At 36.8% G+C, this 16,551-nt stretch overlaps 1 protein-coding gene across 1 annotated transcript in view; it reads left to right on the forward strand.

The window, feature by feature from the left end:
• Positions 1-16,551, forward strand: part of APBA1 (amyloid beta precursor protein binding family A member 1) — a 79,973-nt gene that overhangs the window by 47,739 nt on the left and 15,683 nt on the right. The window contains exons 3-8 of the mRNA XM_058823298.1: positions 1,895-1,996; positions 5,297-5,336; positions 9,263-9,408; positions 14,264-14,296; positions 15,441-15,527; positions 16,098-16,283. Of these exons, the coding sequence (XP_058679281.1) occupies positions 1,895-1,996; positions 5,297-5,336; positions 9,263-9,408; positions 14,264-14,296; positions 15,441-15,527; positions 16,098-16,283 (594 nt within the window). The remainder of the gene's footprint in view (positions 1-1,894; positions 1,997-5,296; positions 5,337-9,262; positions 9,409-14,263; positions 14,297-15,440; positions 15,528-16,097; positions 16,284-16,551) is intronic.

Consider the following 16,551-nt stretch of genomic DNA (forward strand, 5'->3'; position numbering starts at 1 on the left):
AATCATTAATCTTTGTCCTTCAGTATGGGAATATGAGAGTTTTCAGCCATTGTAAAGAGCACTTTTGTGTGTGTGCACTTACACATACTATGCTTAACTTGATTTCTTTGTTTCTTGTTTAAAGAATGCTCTTGAATGATACAATGTCTAGATGCCATTATTACATAGATAATATAATGCACCTTTTAAATTTATTCCTAATACAGAAATACTGTATAATAATAAGAATGTGAGCACCTTGAAAACTCTTCCTTATATAAATAGGAGTTCCCATTTGTGTAGTTGCATCACTGTGACACTCTTGACTGGTAATTATACAGCAAGTCAAGGGAGCCTGTGTCTCTCCCACAGCCCCTGCTCACGTGCTCTGTGTGGCAAGTAATTTTTCAGTCTGATGATGTAATCATGTGCCAGCTTTCTGGGGATTGTTTCACAGCCGTATCATTTTCTGTCTTGCAATTGTGATTCAAAATACAGGAAGATGCAGGGACTGCTCTTTAACACAGGAGATATCTGTAAAGAATTGCTTCTTAACTCTTTGGTAGCATTTATTAGTTAACTATAATTTTAATATTTAGTTATTATCTGAGATAGAGGAATGTCTGTAAAGAGAAGTAAGTGGAGAAGGGAGTTATGTCTTTTTGTTTCATTTCATATCTAAGGAAGGCTAAGAGAAACTTAGATGTTTGGGGGTTTTAGTTATTGTTCCTGGTTTGGTTTTGTGGGTTTTTTGTAGACTATTTCACGGAACTCAGTTTTTCAGCTGCAGTAGACGCAGAGCATGAGGGTGGAGCTGCTGCCAGCTCAGACCACTGGAAATGTATCCCTTTTCTGATATGACTCATTGGCTCAGAGAAATGCTATGTCATACTGTTTATGAAAAGATAAGAATAGCATTTGATTTGTTTTGCCATCAGTGATGAACTGTTGAGCTGGCACAGCTAGAGCTGCATTCTTCCTATGTTAAAGGAGAGTGTAGAATGCCAGGGCTGTTGGGCTGAATACCCAGCTGTAGGTAAATGCTAAATTTCCCTTTTGAGGATTTTCATTTTTGATTGGGCACATATATTTTTTAGGTATCTCCTTAAAATCTGCCTCTAGAAATGCCTGCTAGGTTAAAGCTTTGTACTCTTCCATTTTGGTCACCTTCCTTAGTTCCACATTCTGTGTTCTTGTGTCACACCCTCATCCCAGGGCCCCTTCTCTGTATTTCAGATACCTTGCTACAGTTTTTTTTCTCATCACCAGCATTCATTAGGAATTGTCTGTGATTAGAATATCCTTTCCTAGAACATTCTTCCCCTTTATCAAGATACTTGTTGGTCTATCACATAGACAGTTTCTCTATGAATTGTTTATGGAAAAAGGAGAAGAATGAGGAAATCTGATCTAAAGAGCATGTACTGAGCTGACAGCATGAACTGTTGAATATTTTCCAAGTCTTTACTGTATCTAAATTGAGGAATCCCAGTCCTTGATTACATTGGTATTGAATTGTCATTGAATATATTAATAAATTGTTGAATACATCAATATTACTCTGTACAGTTTATGAAAGTTGTTTTCTGAGATAATGGAATAACCCTTATGGGCAACTGCTGTGACCTTCCTCTGCTCAGATCAGATTAGTTTAGCACTTCATGTTAGTAATATCTGAGGGCCTGGGTGCTTACAGGGAAGTTTCAGTCTTTTATTCATTTCTCCCAGTTTGACAACTAAATAAACTTTAGCTGAATCCCTGTGTGCTGCTTAAGGTCACTTTTCTCCCATCGCAGCTTACTCTTAAGTGACTTTATCTTCTCTTTCTTAGAATATCAGAGCATAAGATATAGAAAATGAAAGAATAATTTCTACATCGGGCACTAATAACTTTTGATTTTCTTGCCATGTCTAGTCTCCATCTCCAGATTCCTCTTCACCTCGTGGTGCTGAGTCATCAAGCAGACAACATCACCAGGATGTCTGCAGTACAGCAGAGGCTTCCACTAATAAAGAGGTAGAGTAAAACCTTTTTAAAGGCCAAGTCTGGTTCATACTGCTTATGCCTTTTAATTTTCCTTGCTCCTTGTACCTGTGCAATCAGTTTTCTTCTTTTTTCTTTCTTATGCTTCTTTACCTTTTGCTTGCCTAGCTGTCTGAGTGAATTTCTAATGTACTGAAGACTCTTTGTCATGGCATTTCTGACTCTCTGTTCAGCTATCACTAAATTTTTAAATTTGTTTAACAGGCTGCAGGGTACTGATTTACCAAACAGCCAACATCCCCTCTGTAGCAGAGACAAAACAAAGAAGGCTTTTCCTTTTTTCCATCCACTAAGAAAGAGTATTTGTCAGCCAGATGAAAAAGGGCTTAAATTAATTTATTACATAATAAATTATGCTGCTTAATATATTACCATTGTAGAAACTGGCCTGCAAGTGATTCTTAGTCAGAATTCAATTCCTGACTTGAGGCTTCTCAGAATAAAGCTACATAGTTTGGGATTTTTCCCCTTACCTGGTAGTGCTTTAGGCTGCAGGACTTCCACCAAAACAAAATAAGCATGAATAGAACTGCTCATAGTGTAAAAAGAAAATAATTTGAAAAAGGATTTGGATTTGGATAGAATAGCAGAGGCAAATAAACCAAATTTCTGTAAACAGAAAAATCTGCAAAAATTTGGTTTATTTGCCTTTTTTTCATAAACTTGAAAACAATCTAGAAACTGCCATAATAAAATATCATATTGTTACTGGTAGCAATGGATGAGTTATTTTCCAAAATTAAAAACCTGATCTACTATAAGAGGATTAAAAATGAAACACAAATAATCCATTTGTTCCTTTTTACTTTTGCAATTATCAAGGGATAGAAAAACTTGTAAGATGTATGTAATTGTGTCACTCTGCATTTGCATTTACAAAATAATGAAAAATTTCAAAAGACTGAAGAAACCCATAATCTTTCATATTCTGAAGTTTTCAACTATAGATCATGCCTTTAGTTTTTCCTCTGCTCCATGTTAGCTTATTAAAGCCTTCAGCATTCTTTGCTACACACTTTATCACTATGTATTTTATATTTTAGCTATTTTTAGGTATCAGCAAACTTCTCCAAAGAAAGAAAACAAACAAAACACTGTTGATTTCAGTTGTTAGGATGTGCTTACTCAAAGTTACAGAGGTGGTAAACTAGGTTTTACTGTAGAATATATTGGGCTATTAGTTTCCCTCAGACAGGGAATAATTCCCACTTTAGTATTTTTAATGCAAGAATAAAAGTGATAAAACAGCCTCATAAATTCTGGATTTTTAGGTCTTAGAGAAACATTTTTATTAAATATAAATTTATAATAGCAGATGGCAACAAGATTATTGAAAGTAATAAAATATTAATGACCATGATGTTTCATTATTCATGGCTATGTAAAATTAAAAGGTGTAGGTTTCCACCTATTGGTAACTTTACCTGTTACTTTACTCTTCTAATGGTTTTTGTAGAATGCCTTTCTACCTGGGTAATGAACAAGAAAAATTATGTTTGTGAGTGAGAATAAAGATATACATGATGGTGGTTTGCACCACTCTATCCTGAAAATTAAGTTGCTAGTTAAGGGTGCTGAACAGTTGCTAAATCTGTATCAAAGATTTTCTTCACTGCTTAAAAAGAAATATCCTTTGTAAAGTATTTATGTATGTGAGCTGCCTCTTGTTAATAGGGGATTTGTGCTCTATGCATGTCAGACCCCAGTGTTTGAATGCCCCTTGAGCACTACATCAACAGCTATTACAAACAGTTGTTGGAGTCTATATGGATAGGTGGAATGCTCCAGTAGGAGCATTCATCTGAGGTGGTGAAAGAGCCACAGATGTGAAAGGCATGTCAGTGTTCTCACAGCAGCTTAAATGTGTCGGCAGCAGCAGATCATTGATTATTGACATCTTTATTGATGTTAGTGCAGAACCTGATGGACAGGATTCTTGGATTCTCAAACAGCTTAGTAATTTTCATAGGGAATGAAAAGAACTTAAAGCTTGCATAGACTCAGTTTTCTGTGTCACATGCCTTTTGTTTATAATTCACAAATTTTGTTTTGTAGCAATACATGCATCGTTGGTTAAAAATATTATTTGTTAAATCAATTTGCCATATCTTACAAAGGAAAATATTCCTTGGGGTTAAGTCAGTCAACCTGCTACATAATTGTCACCTTTCTTGTTTTACCTGAGTTTTCCACTAGTACACAGATCCTGGAAAGTTGCCCGCTGCAAAGAAAAATAATTTGGCATCTGTTTCTACGTACATCATCTGGAATGGTGCTTAAAATTATTGAAGATTTTATGCATTATTCTGATCATGTGTATAGATTTTCTTTTAATAGAATGATATTGGAGGAGTTACTGATAGTACAATCAGTCATAAATTCATTAACTATCCTCTTACCTGCCTATGATAGCAGCGGGTATTTCAGTATATCCATTACAAATTATATAGTGCCACACACAATTTTGTTTGATAAATTTTTGTATGTGGTTTATGTTATTAATTAAACAAAGTGGTGAACCTTACCCACTGAAAGTTGTAACTGTCAGATATCTGAAGGGTTAGTCTCATAGTCTTTCACAGAAAATACCAGTAGGATGTATGGTATTACTTTAGTGTGTGTATTTACATGCACAGGTCAAGGTCCTATTTATTCCTTTGCTATTTATGTAATTGGTGCTACCAAATGTGCTTTTGTGCTCCAAACTGTGTAAGCCAGTTGAGGTCATGGTGAATCCCATTATCCCAGAGGAGAGGCTGCTCCCTAACCTGTTAAAATCTAGAAAGCTTTTTGTAGGCACTGTTAATGTGAAGGATACATCTAAAACCATTCCTAATGAATAACTGTATTTTGTTAAGGGTGGTTTCAGTCATGAATTTTAACAGTAAAGTGCAATTTTTATATTTCTGTATGCATTTATTTCTAGTTGGAAAATCCAGTATCTTTGAGGTATTATGTACTTTCCTCCATATTTCATGATTCTTAAAAGTAGTGCACCTATTGGTGGATAATTAATGCACTAGTGAAGACCAACAAGTAAGTGAAGTCTGGTCTTACCGTATTGTCTACTAAATAGACACAAATGGAATACATTGAATTTACATAGTAGGTGCTTAGAGCTTGAAAATAATAAATGTAAATATTAATAAGTGGTTCTGTCTTTACTAATAGCTATGGCTAATTAAAGTTTGGGGTTTTTTGGCACGGAGAAATTTTTAATGCATATTTGTGCATGCTATGTTCTGTTTGAAATCCTTTTTGTCTTAATTACAGTCCAGAAAAAGCTTGGCTTCATTTCCAACGTATGTTGAAGGTAAGATAGTTCTACACTTTCTAAATGTCTTTTTTTTTTCGCATCAAAAAACCCACCTATGTTTATAAGGCATAAAATTTGACTTTTATTTGCTGAATAGAAAACTGCTAGGGTTGGGTGTACTGATTTAGATTAAGTTGTGTCTAGTTTAGAACCTGAGCTAAATCCTATTGTGTTCCTTCAGAAATTCCGAAACATGGAGCTTTTAGTTTTTTGGTGTTTCATTCATTGTTTCTGTATCAGTTATGCTGTTTTTTTCCCTCAGTATCACTTAAAACACTGCTTTCTTTATGGTATTTGCACAACACATAAGAATGTGTGTGGACAAGGAAAATAGACTAAGCAAGAAGACTGTAGTGCTCTGTCTGGCATTGATTTCAGTTGGCAGACTCAGTCTAATCTCAGCTGGATTTATGGACAGGCCTGCCAGTGAAAATCTGCTTTGTTTAACAGCTACTTGCCTCTTGTTAAAAACCTGCATCCCATCTCAGAGTTAAGGTTTCAGTGGTGCTGAATTTTTTCAGAACAATGTGAAAAAGCAAGTTACCTGTCCCATGAACTGTTACTTTTTGTATGAGTCTGCATCCTTTGTCTTCTGCAGGAGGAGCACAAGTTGTGTGCAGTTATGACAGAAGCAGAAAATAGAAGTGTTTTTTACTTTTCCATTGACAGTGGTTGTTCCATGTGCTTGATGAAATTTTAGAAATACAACTGATGTGATACTTTCTTGGGACTTCCTCATCACTCTTTGGATTGCTTTACAGTGTACTACATTTAATTGATAATGTGATCATTTTCTTTTGACTGCAAATTGATTGTTGTTTTAGTCTTCAGGGTATAAGCTGCCTGTTTTGGAATCTCTGGCCAGAATGTCAGTCAGTTCATAGCTAAGCATTGGAATTTTGGAACAATGAAGGATCTCTCTTAGAATTTAAGTTCATCTCCTATTGATAGTCCTATCAAGGGACTATATATTCTCTATATATTCTATATATAGGAATATTGATCTATATTTTAAAAGTAATTATCTCCACCTTAAGAAAAAAATGAATTGTACACTGAACTTTTCTTGGTGCTTGGTCCAGCACAAAATTCCTTAAAATTACAATTGTTCCATTTTTATGCACCAGCAGTCCAAAGAAAAATTTGCCAGCACCTATGTTATGTTTTCATTGAGGTAATAGTTTTGTTGTCAGAGATAATAAAAGGAGGAGGTGTTCTAAAAAGCAGTGCTGTCTGTGTGTTCACCTCTGATGCAATTGGAGCATTATTTTTTTGGGGGCTTAATATGCACTTTCTTAGAGTCTTTTACCTTTGCCCATGTTTTTCCCCTCATTTTGATCAGAAATTGTACTATAAAAAGTTTTGCGCCTCTTTAGTATAGTGGTGGAAGTGGTGAAAAGGCCTTGATGTGTAGACTAATAGTAACACTTAGAATGCTGTGTGTGATTTCTTTGTATATATGTAGTACTTCCAAATGCATGAATTTCCCTAAGGAAATAACTGAATTTCTTTAGGTCATGTGCTTGTAAATGACCATTCATTTTGAGAATTTCCAAGATACATACTGACTGAGCAAACTGCACACTGGAGATGAGCATCTTAAATTTGCTAGTCATAAATTTTTGTATTTAAAAAAATGATAAGGAAGACAAGCCTGCTCACAAGATTTTTACGTGTTCTTCTGTCTGTGTGTATAGTTTCAGTGTGATATTTGTCTCTAGATTTTTCTTTTTTATTTCAATCATTGTAATGACTTGCTTTTCCTTGAGGCCAAAGCCACCCATGCTCATTCTGAGAGGTTGTTAGTCCTATATGTTATCATTAGAACAAAATTGGCATTCTTAGTAATTTCAAACTTAAAGCCCCATCACCTTATAGTACAAGATACCCCTTGATTTTAGAGGTAAAAAGAGAGACAAACATAAACACAAGTGTTCTGTGAACATATTTACCTTGAGCATTCTTTAATATGATTTATATGTAACTTGTCTTGAGGAACAATTGTTTTCCCTTACTTTTAAGAACAGGAAGTTTCTTAAGTTAATCAGCCTCACTTTTGGATCACAACAGTTTTAGTGTGGTGTCAAAATGGAACATTTTCATGTATAAAATTTTTAGATAAGGCTGCCAAACATTGAAAATCTTACAAATCATCAGTGCTGCTTTGTAAGGATTGGCATTGCTTGGTTATGAACACTTTACACCCCATCACTTTCCACTTTTCCAGAAGTTGATGGGTGTTGGATCTCTAAGGATCTGTGGACTGAGTGTTGGTTTGCCGTCAAGAGAGCCCATGCTCTGTGTATTTAATAACATTTTTATTTAACTCAGTACCACAGTATCCTTGTTAACACTTACTATTTTTAAGGGTCTGTAGCATAAAAATACTGTGATGTGTGGTATGTGTAGAGCATTCTGGGGAGATTCTTCTGCCTATTGCACCAACTGTAGTTAATGCACAAGCAAGAAAGAGGCTGATGGCTGCTATGAAACTGCACCTTTCCTGTTTCTGCTTGTGACTGTTGGTTTGAGAATTGTAAGGCTGTTTTTGATGGCTGAGGAGCAAGCTAAGTAACTGTGTCTGTCACTTTATCACAGTGAAAAATCATAGATTATTTTGCTCCAAGCTGATCCCTACTCACAAAAGAATGAGCTATTGAGAAAGAGGCTGGGTTAACAATTCTAGCTTTGGCTGGAGAGATGTTGTACTGGGTTTGTGTAGCAAGGCTTTGCTAGTGGGGTGGGTACAAGGGTCTATTCTGTGAGAAACTGCTGAAAGCTTTCTGTCTGTCTGATAGAGTCAGCCCCAGCTGGCTCCAAGACAGACCCACCACTGGCCAAGGCTGAGCCCATCAGTGACAGCAGTAGCACCTCTGGGATAATGTATTTAAGAAGGGGGCAAAGACTCTGCACTACAGCAACTGCAGCCAGAGAAGAAGGGGCTGGGAATGTGTCAAAGAGGGATGTCTGAAGACAAGGTCAGTGGAGTAGGTAGGACTGGAGGTGCTCCAGGTGCCAGAGCAGAGGTTCCCATGCAGCCCATGGGAAATACCATGGTGAGGCAGTTGTGCCCCTCCAGCCAGTGGAGCTCCAAGTGGAACACATACCCACAAGCAGCTTCTAGATGACCCCATGCCAGATTATGTGGATGCCCCAAAAAATCAGGCTATGACCCCATGGAAATCCCAGGCTGGAGCAGGCTCCCTGCAGGATATGTGGCCCATTGGAGAGAGAAGCTCACCTGGAGCAGGCTTGTTGGTAGGACTTGTGATGCCATAGGGAGTCCACACCAGAGTAGATCTGTTCTGAAGGATTGTCTCCTGTAGGAGGTATCCCATTCTAGAGCAGAGGAAGGATGTGAGGCCTCTTTGCCATGATGAATAAGGAGCATCAGAGACGGCGTGTGATGAGCTGACACAGCCCTCATTCCCCTGTACTTCTGGGTTCAGGAGATAAAGAAAATTGGGAATAAAAGTGAATCCAGGAAGAAGGGAGGGATAGGGGAAGGTGTTGTAACATCTGTTTTTATTTTTTCATTATTCTGCTTTGCCTTCATCAGTAATAGATGAAACAAGTTTCCACAAGTGGAGTCTGTTTTGCCCATGACAGTAACTGATGAGTGATCTCTCCCTGTTCTTGTCTTGCCCCATGAGACTTTCACTATATTTTCTGTCCCCTGCCCTTCTCAGGAGGGGAGCGATAGAAGGGGTTTGGTGGGCAGGGTCAGCCCACCACAAATTTTGATACTATTATAGTTTGATGTTTTAGTGCCTTTGAAAGTGCTGGTTGCCTTTTTGTCATGCTAAACTGAAGAATTTCAGAGGAGGATTTGCAGCCATCAGGTGCAGACTCAAGTTGTCACAATTCTGCTTTTGCTGTGTTTCACCATGATTGTCTTCAGTGATGGCTTTCCTGTATTACAGTTCCTGGACCTTGCGATCCTGAAGACCTAATTGATGGAATAATTTTTGCTGCCAATTACCTTGGTTCAACTCAACTCCTTTCTGATAAAACTCCATCCAAGAATGTGAGAATGATGCAGGCTCAGGAAGCTGTCAGCAGGATCAAGGTGAGGAGTAATTCCTGCTGCTGCTTCTATGGCTGTTTTATGATTGTGGATATGAACTTCTTTCTTATGCAGTAATTTTTTCAGGTGGGGTTATCTGTAGTTTCAGAATGAAAGGTGCCTCACCTTTCCTTTACAAAATAAATCGCATATGCTGCTTATGGAACAAGACTGATAAGGGGATGTTACCAGGTCGTTTTAATTCCCTATGGTAATACTCATGCTGTGTACACTAAACCAGAATCTGAAGTGAGTGGTGGTCAAAGTTATATATTACCTGGCTTTGGAGGGAAAACAGGTTAAGGAAATAACTAGTAAGTATTGCAGCTGCTTCTGGCACTCAATGGAACTGCTACTGTTGTAGTGACTGCAGTTATTTTTGACCCTGTTGTGGACACTTGTTTCTCCACACATAACAGCTGTGAGCTGATTTGCAGATAAAAAAAAAAAAAAAGAAAAAGCCTGTGATGGTAAAGAGAAGCGTGGAAAAAGTAATTTGTCCTTTGTCCTGGAATCTGAAAAATTTTGTTTCAAAAGAGAAATTCCATCTGATTTCTGTACAGGCCATTTCCAGCAATGGGAATGCTGCTGTACTGTAAGTTACAATTATGACATTGTCAGCTGAAATGAGGGTATGTGGATGAAGTATTGCACAGTTGTACAGGATGCTGCAGCATTCCCACTACCCGTACATGACTGGCTAGTAAGCACACAGCTTCATCTTCTGCTAATTCAGCTAATCAACAAAACCCACTCTGGGAATTTTTCTTATTTTAATATCTGTATGTTCTTCTTTTGTATATTTTATTTTGACTTCCAACCAGATTTAGTGTGCAATTATATAAAAGAGAGAGGAAGAGGAGAGGTTATCAGCAAGACCAATAATATTGTCTGTTAAGGTCAGCTGATGCTTCGTACTCCTTTTATTCCTTCCGCTGCTTTCAGTGGCAGGTGTTCAGTTTAGTCTCTGTATGTAACTTTGAAACAGAAGCTCCAAATAGACCCATTGAGATAACTTCCAAAAACTGTAATTTTGCTGATGTTCAAATGCATAAGCTCTTGCAACCTTGTCTCTGAAATTCGTAAACACTCACATTTTAGAAAAGGTGGGAATGTAGCCTTCCTGTTAGAGATTATACTCCACCATCTCTGCAGAAGTCTTCACTATCTTGAACTACAGAACCATTTGCAGACGAATGATTTATCCTTGTTCATTGGCAACTCTGGATTAAGTGACATTCTTTAAAAATAGGTATTATGCAGCTTTTTCAACAATGGCAAGTCTTGGTGTGTTCTCCCCAAACCTGAAGTGAAGAGTTTTTCTTATAGAGTCTGTTTTTTTCCTGCTCTGAGCAAACAGGGCTGTGCCTTCTGTTTAGCAGTCTCTTTGTGTTCCTTCTTGATGCTTTTCTGTGTGTGAGAAAACTTGTCTGATTTGAGTGAACAGGAAACTAAAGGTAAGGGAGGGAAAAAAGGGCTTTGGTGAGGCTGGATCCAGGAGGGACACGTCACTGGAGGGTAAAAGGAAAGATTAGCATCAGCTGTCATAGGAAATAGGTATCAGGAGTGGAATTTGAACCACTGGGAGTTTGCACCTAGAAGGTAAAGCTTGTGTAGGAATACACTTCAGAAAAAGATTGCAGGGATATGGTAGACAAAAACAAAAACTGGGCCTAAAAGGTGTAAGAGTATAGAACTTTCTCTGATACAAAACATATTTCGTAGACATTCATTAACAAAATAGTCTTCTGAGGATTCTGTTATGCCTCAGCATTTCTGTGTATCAAAACAGAAGAAATCTATTTAAGGCATTTTACTCATTAATGCCATAATTTGTGCATCTGTGGAAATCAGCAGGCGTGCATATCCTTTCTTGTAGTGTATTTGCCTCAGGCTTGAGGCCCAAGTGATAGCATCTGTGACCTGGTAAAACCCTAACTGGTGTATTTAATTTTATGAATCTAGATGTATTTCAGAAAATTATTGACTTGTGTTGTAATGTACACATTACCTTAGAAGACTTCTTGGACAGTTACTGCTTTCTGCTTCTAAGTAAAGCACAGGCTTTAAATCCCCCTGCACCTTAGGCTTCTTGCCTTATAAGGGTTGGTTTTGGCTGGTTTTGTTACTGGTTGCCATTAAAGCTAATCAGTTCAGAGAGAAATTCATTATGACAGATGGACTTCCTGCTGCCAGATTCATCACTGCATCAGATATCCCATATCCTAGATGTGTAAATTATGGCCCTACTCATGTTTGTTTACAGAGTGCCTTTCTTGTTGCATGTCAACCATTTCTCCACTGTTGAAGAAAACAAAGCTTTAAAGTAAGAATGAGCTTTTAAAATACACAGACTTGAAGCTGAGTATTAAAAAGAGGTGAAGAGCTTTGTTTGAGCCCTGTTATTTATACCTTCACAAAAGTGTGTACTGTCTGAATTTACTAATCCCTAAATTACTCCTTTTAGCAGAGCCTTCAGACCACATATTCATTCATTTGGAATATGAACAGACTTTGAAAACAATTCTCTAGGCTTCTTCTTTAAGAAGTATCTTTTCAGATGAAAGTACAAGAGTTGGGTGTTTTCTTGCTTGGCCTTCATCCCTGTGAAGTCCAGCTAAGTTAAAACAGATCCACTGCTTTGAAGGGGTTCATCAAATGTAGTTAGGAATATTTCATTAGGAGGCACTTTTAGCGTGCTGTGGGGTAGGTTTGAACATTTTTAGGTAATACCTGGTTTAATTTTTGAGTGTAATTTAAGATAGAATGCATATGTGGATATTTAGTTTAGTATTTCACACATTTTCACACACTGGGTGTCCTCTCCATGCTTACTGAGTTGCAAAACATTTTTTGTAGAGACTAAATGGATTTAATAAACTTAGGACCTCTCTGTAGCAAAAGCAGAAGCTTGTTGGGTTTTAATGTATTGTAATTTTGGAAATTGCATCTATATAAATAAATACATTTAATTTACCTTGAATGAAAATCCTGTATTCTGTATATTTAAAAAAATTATGTGGATTAGGTATATTCTGTTTCCTTTTTTTTTTTCTTCTAGAAATACAGAAATAATCTTTGATTTGAGTTAGCAAAATAATGTGGTGATAAAGAGGATTTGTCTAATAAAGTGTCTTGCATAGAATTATCCCAATTTTTTTCTTTGTTCATGGACCATAACTTCTTTTGTGACATTTCCGTGCAGTGTTAAGTCACTTACTAAAAGTGCTTGATCCATATCATTGCCTTATTTTATTAAATATTTGAAAGTATTTCTTCAATATGCTTCAATTTGAAGAACAGAATTTTCAGTATATTGAATTATAGTATAATTTGGTAAATTGTTTATTCTGCATTTTAAAGTTGTCGCTCAAGGATTTTTTTTGCCCCCTTTTTCTTAATTTTGGCCTATACTTTTCTTCTTTTGGGAGGTCCATAATTTTAAAGTTTGGGAAGGGTGATGAAGAAAAAATTGATTTTGCAAAGATATCTAAATGCTCTATCTAAGGAGTGTCTCCTCTTTGCCCAGTGTATGATAGGCAGCTGTTACTCAATATAAGTATATTATTTCTGAGTATTAATTTAATTTGAGAGTAATGTAATGAAGAGCCTGCCATGTAAGCAGCTTTTACAATAGTTTGCAATCACCTGTTGCAAAATAACCTACCAGGCTATAAAATACTTCTTAGTTTGAAAAAGGTGACTAAAAGCTATTTTGAGAATGTTTCCATTTGTAAACAAGGAGCGTGGCCTGACCTTTCAGTGGCTGCTTTCAGATTTGTTTAGACAATATCTGACAGATTTAAGTTTCGAGCATCAGTATTAAAATTTTTGATGTGTCTTATGATTCAGACCTCCTATTTGTTCTTTGTAGAAGTAGCTAGTGGTGAGTCTGTTGGAAGCTTGTAACTATAAGCATCCTTCCCACCATGAGCATGCCTGTAAATTTAATTAAAAAGAGCCTGTTACTGTTGGAAGTTAAGGGCTAATTGCCAGCCTGGTGAGTATTGCATTCCTTCAGTGAGCAGGTCTGTAAAGATAAGTTCACCATTGGTTTGAATTCATGATTGAATTCATGACTCAAGAGTGTAAAAATTATGTTTGTTTGGGTTGTTAGTAGAAATGTTTTTTAAGGTGTTTCTGGAGCTGAAACACATGCTCCACTGCTTGCTTGAAAAAATGTGATAGTGTGGACATATCTTTGTGTAGGTGTCACAGGAAGATTTGTTGACCAGTTCACTGTGTGAACATTGGTGCAGATTTATTTGCTCAGAAGAAAGAGAAAATGAAGATGACAGTTACCTTCTGTCATTTCATTTTTCCAGGAAAAAGCAGCATAGTGTTAGGGAGGTTGATTTTTTTTTTAAGTCTGTTGAAGTATGAGATGTGAAAAACGTGTAATAATAAAGAAAGCATACAATTTTTCACTCACCTTTTACATCGGTGTACCTTGAAAAGAAATAACTTCTTGTAATGGTTTACACTGCTGTAAGTGAGGGGAAGATCTCTTCTGTTTCTTAAACGATCCTCCCCTCACCAAGCCTCAAAAACAATTACACTCAAAATAACCTTGTTTGTTGCAAGTAACATTTTAAGTGAAAAAAAAATCCTTTTGTGTTCTTTTTGACTCTTTTGGTGCTGTTTCTTTTCATTTCTGAAATTAATTGTGCTAAACATGAAATTTTACAATTTTTTAAGCTAAAAAAACAAGGAGGAAGTTAATTTAAGCAGGGACTAATTTAGACCAGCTAGTAGTCTGTGAGCCCTGACATTAGTTTATAGATTCCTGCGTGACTTGGAGTCTCTGCAAGTTCTTCTCTAACTGTTCTCCTGTCTCTGTTTGTTCCATGCTAAGCAGATGGCCCAGAAATTAGCCAAAAGCAGGAAGAAGGTGCAGTACAAACTCCATCAGCTTGGTGTTATGCTTGTTCTTTTGTTTTCTGGGAGGGTTTTTCCCTTTCTTTTATTTTGTGGTTTTATTTTCTGCATCCAGCAAGGATTTTTCAGATTTGTTTCTGAGCCACCATGACATACCTGGGAAATCAGTTGCCTGATTGGCCATTTTTTGTTGCTTCTCATTAGCCATTTCATGTTAGAAATAGAAGAAAGATTGGATCTATCAAATGGTTACAGGCAGTACCCAAAATGCATATTAAAGAATCAGGACTGACATGGCAAAGGTTTAAACATTGTAAGATTATGGATTAAAATGGAGTGTGGGGGGGTTTTTGTTTGTTTTGGGGTTTTTTACCTTTTTTTTTTTAGACTTTTTAATTTTAATTTAATCTTTATATTGGAGTGCTTTGTTTGACTCACAGAGATGTCAAATTGCTGGATGCAAAAAAAAAAGTTTATGTCTATACATACAGTAATATACTGAGATTGATTCATCTTTGTAATAAGTTTTGTTTGTGGAGCTTTCAACTACTTTTTAACAAGTGTAATTTAAAAATATTACAAATGTTTGCTTTCTATTAACAAAATATTACTTCTTAAGTGGGTTACTGCTTGAAAAGTATCTTGTCTGACTGTGAAGGTCTTCTTGCCAGAACTGCATTATGAATAGCTCAAACAGTACCTCCTGTGGTACAGGTTTTTCCATTGGTCTTAGCAGCCACTGCTAGCCCAAATAGAAATTCCTCAGGCAGGAGATACTATTAGGCCTTTCTATGGCTTGTATGAAAACCTTATTTGAAGTGGGATTCATAGTGTGCAGAAAATGGTAAAATCATATTACTTTTCAAGAAATCTTTATAGTTCATGTTGCAGTCAGGTATAATTTTACTGAATCAGGAAAAATAGCAGGCAAGCTTTTGTGTGGTTAACTTTTTTTTCAAACAATACCCAATTCACTTTCACATATATGATATAGTTTCCACATCTTTGTGTTTATCTTTTGCTTCTGCAGTCTAATACTCTATCCTGCATTGCTGTTCTGGTACTGTGTCTTACTGTACCCCTGTATGTGAACTAACATCATTATTAGTAAGTATGTTAGCTAATTGTTTGTTTGACTCTAATCCATTTATTTGCAGGCTCCAGAAGGTGAATCTCAACCCATGACTGAAGTGGACCTCTTCATTTCTACACAGAGAATAAAAGTACTGAATGCAGACACACAGGTATAGACGTAGACACCTTTGTTAGTATTGTTGGAAAAGACTACCGGAATAGACTTTCACGTACATGTTAAAATTTGTCTTTAAAATGTGCTGGATCTTATATTCCCCCTCTAGGCAGAAATCCATGGTCAAGTGCCACGTCATACAAGCAATTATTCAGTGTGTCTGTCTATAGAAATAATTAGAATTTGTGGGTAAGATAATTGCAGTCAGCTTATGTCTTCTAAGCCATGCTGCATCAAGTATTGATTGTGCCCAGAGTAGCCCAAAATATTTAGCTGCAATAATTTGCTTATAGTCTTGTACACATACATGCTCAGCATGTGCAGGTTCTGCAGTTCATGTCTTGATGTACTTTTCCACAGAAAAAAAACCCTGTAAAACTTTCTCTTTGTTTTATTTTTGGAAAGTGAAGCTCTTGGTTTCTGTTCTATTTCCCTTAATGCATGACAGATGTTACAGATTTCACCTAGCAGGGGTCTTACAGCTATTTGTGTGTTTTGATGATACTAGATGTCCAATAAGAACCCAGTTGAAGCAGCTGCTTATGTTGGTTTTCTTATTCCCCAGGAAACCATGATGGATCATCCCCTGCGGACCATTTCTTACATTGCTGATATAGGAAATATAGTTGTTTTGATGGCTCGTAGGCGAATGCCACGCTCTAACTCCCAGGATAATGTGGAAGCATCTCACCCCTCTCAAGATGGAAAGAGGCAGTACAAAATGATTTGTCATGTCTTTGAGTCTGAGGATGTAAGCAATTACACTGTCTTGTAGTTTTCTAGGAGTGGAAAAGTAAGCAATTTTGATAGGCCCAAAGCCCATTGTGAGTGGTCCAGTTTGCTTTTTAACTGGACCCAGTATTTCATCTAAGCAGAGGAACTTGCCTGCCATCTATATGTTTGGACATGACATGTCACAGGAAGTTGGTGTTTGTAGAAATGCTTACTTTTTTAAAGTTTCTTTAGTGCCTTCCAGTAACAGTGATAGCAGGGTCCAGTTGCTGCAGTTACAAATACCA

The sequence above is a fragment of the Ammospiza caudacuta genome, chromosome Z, assembly GCF_027887145.1.
Source record: "Ammospiza caudacuta isolate bAmmCau1 chromosome Z, bAmmCau1.pri, whole genome shotgun sequence".
Classification (NCBI taxonomy): Eukaryota; Metazoa; Chordata; class Aves; order Passeriformes; family Passerellidae; genus Ammospiza; species Ammospiza caudacuta.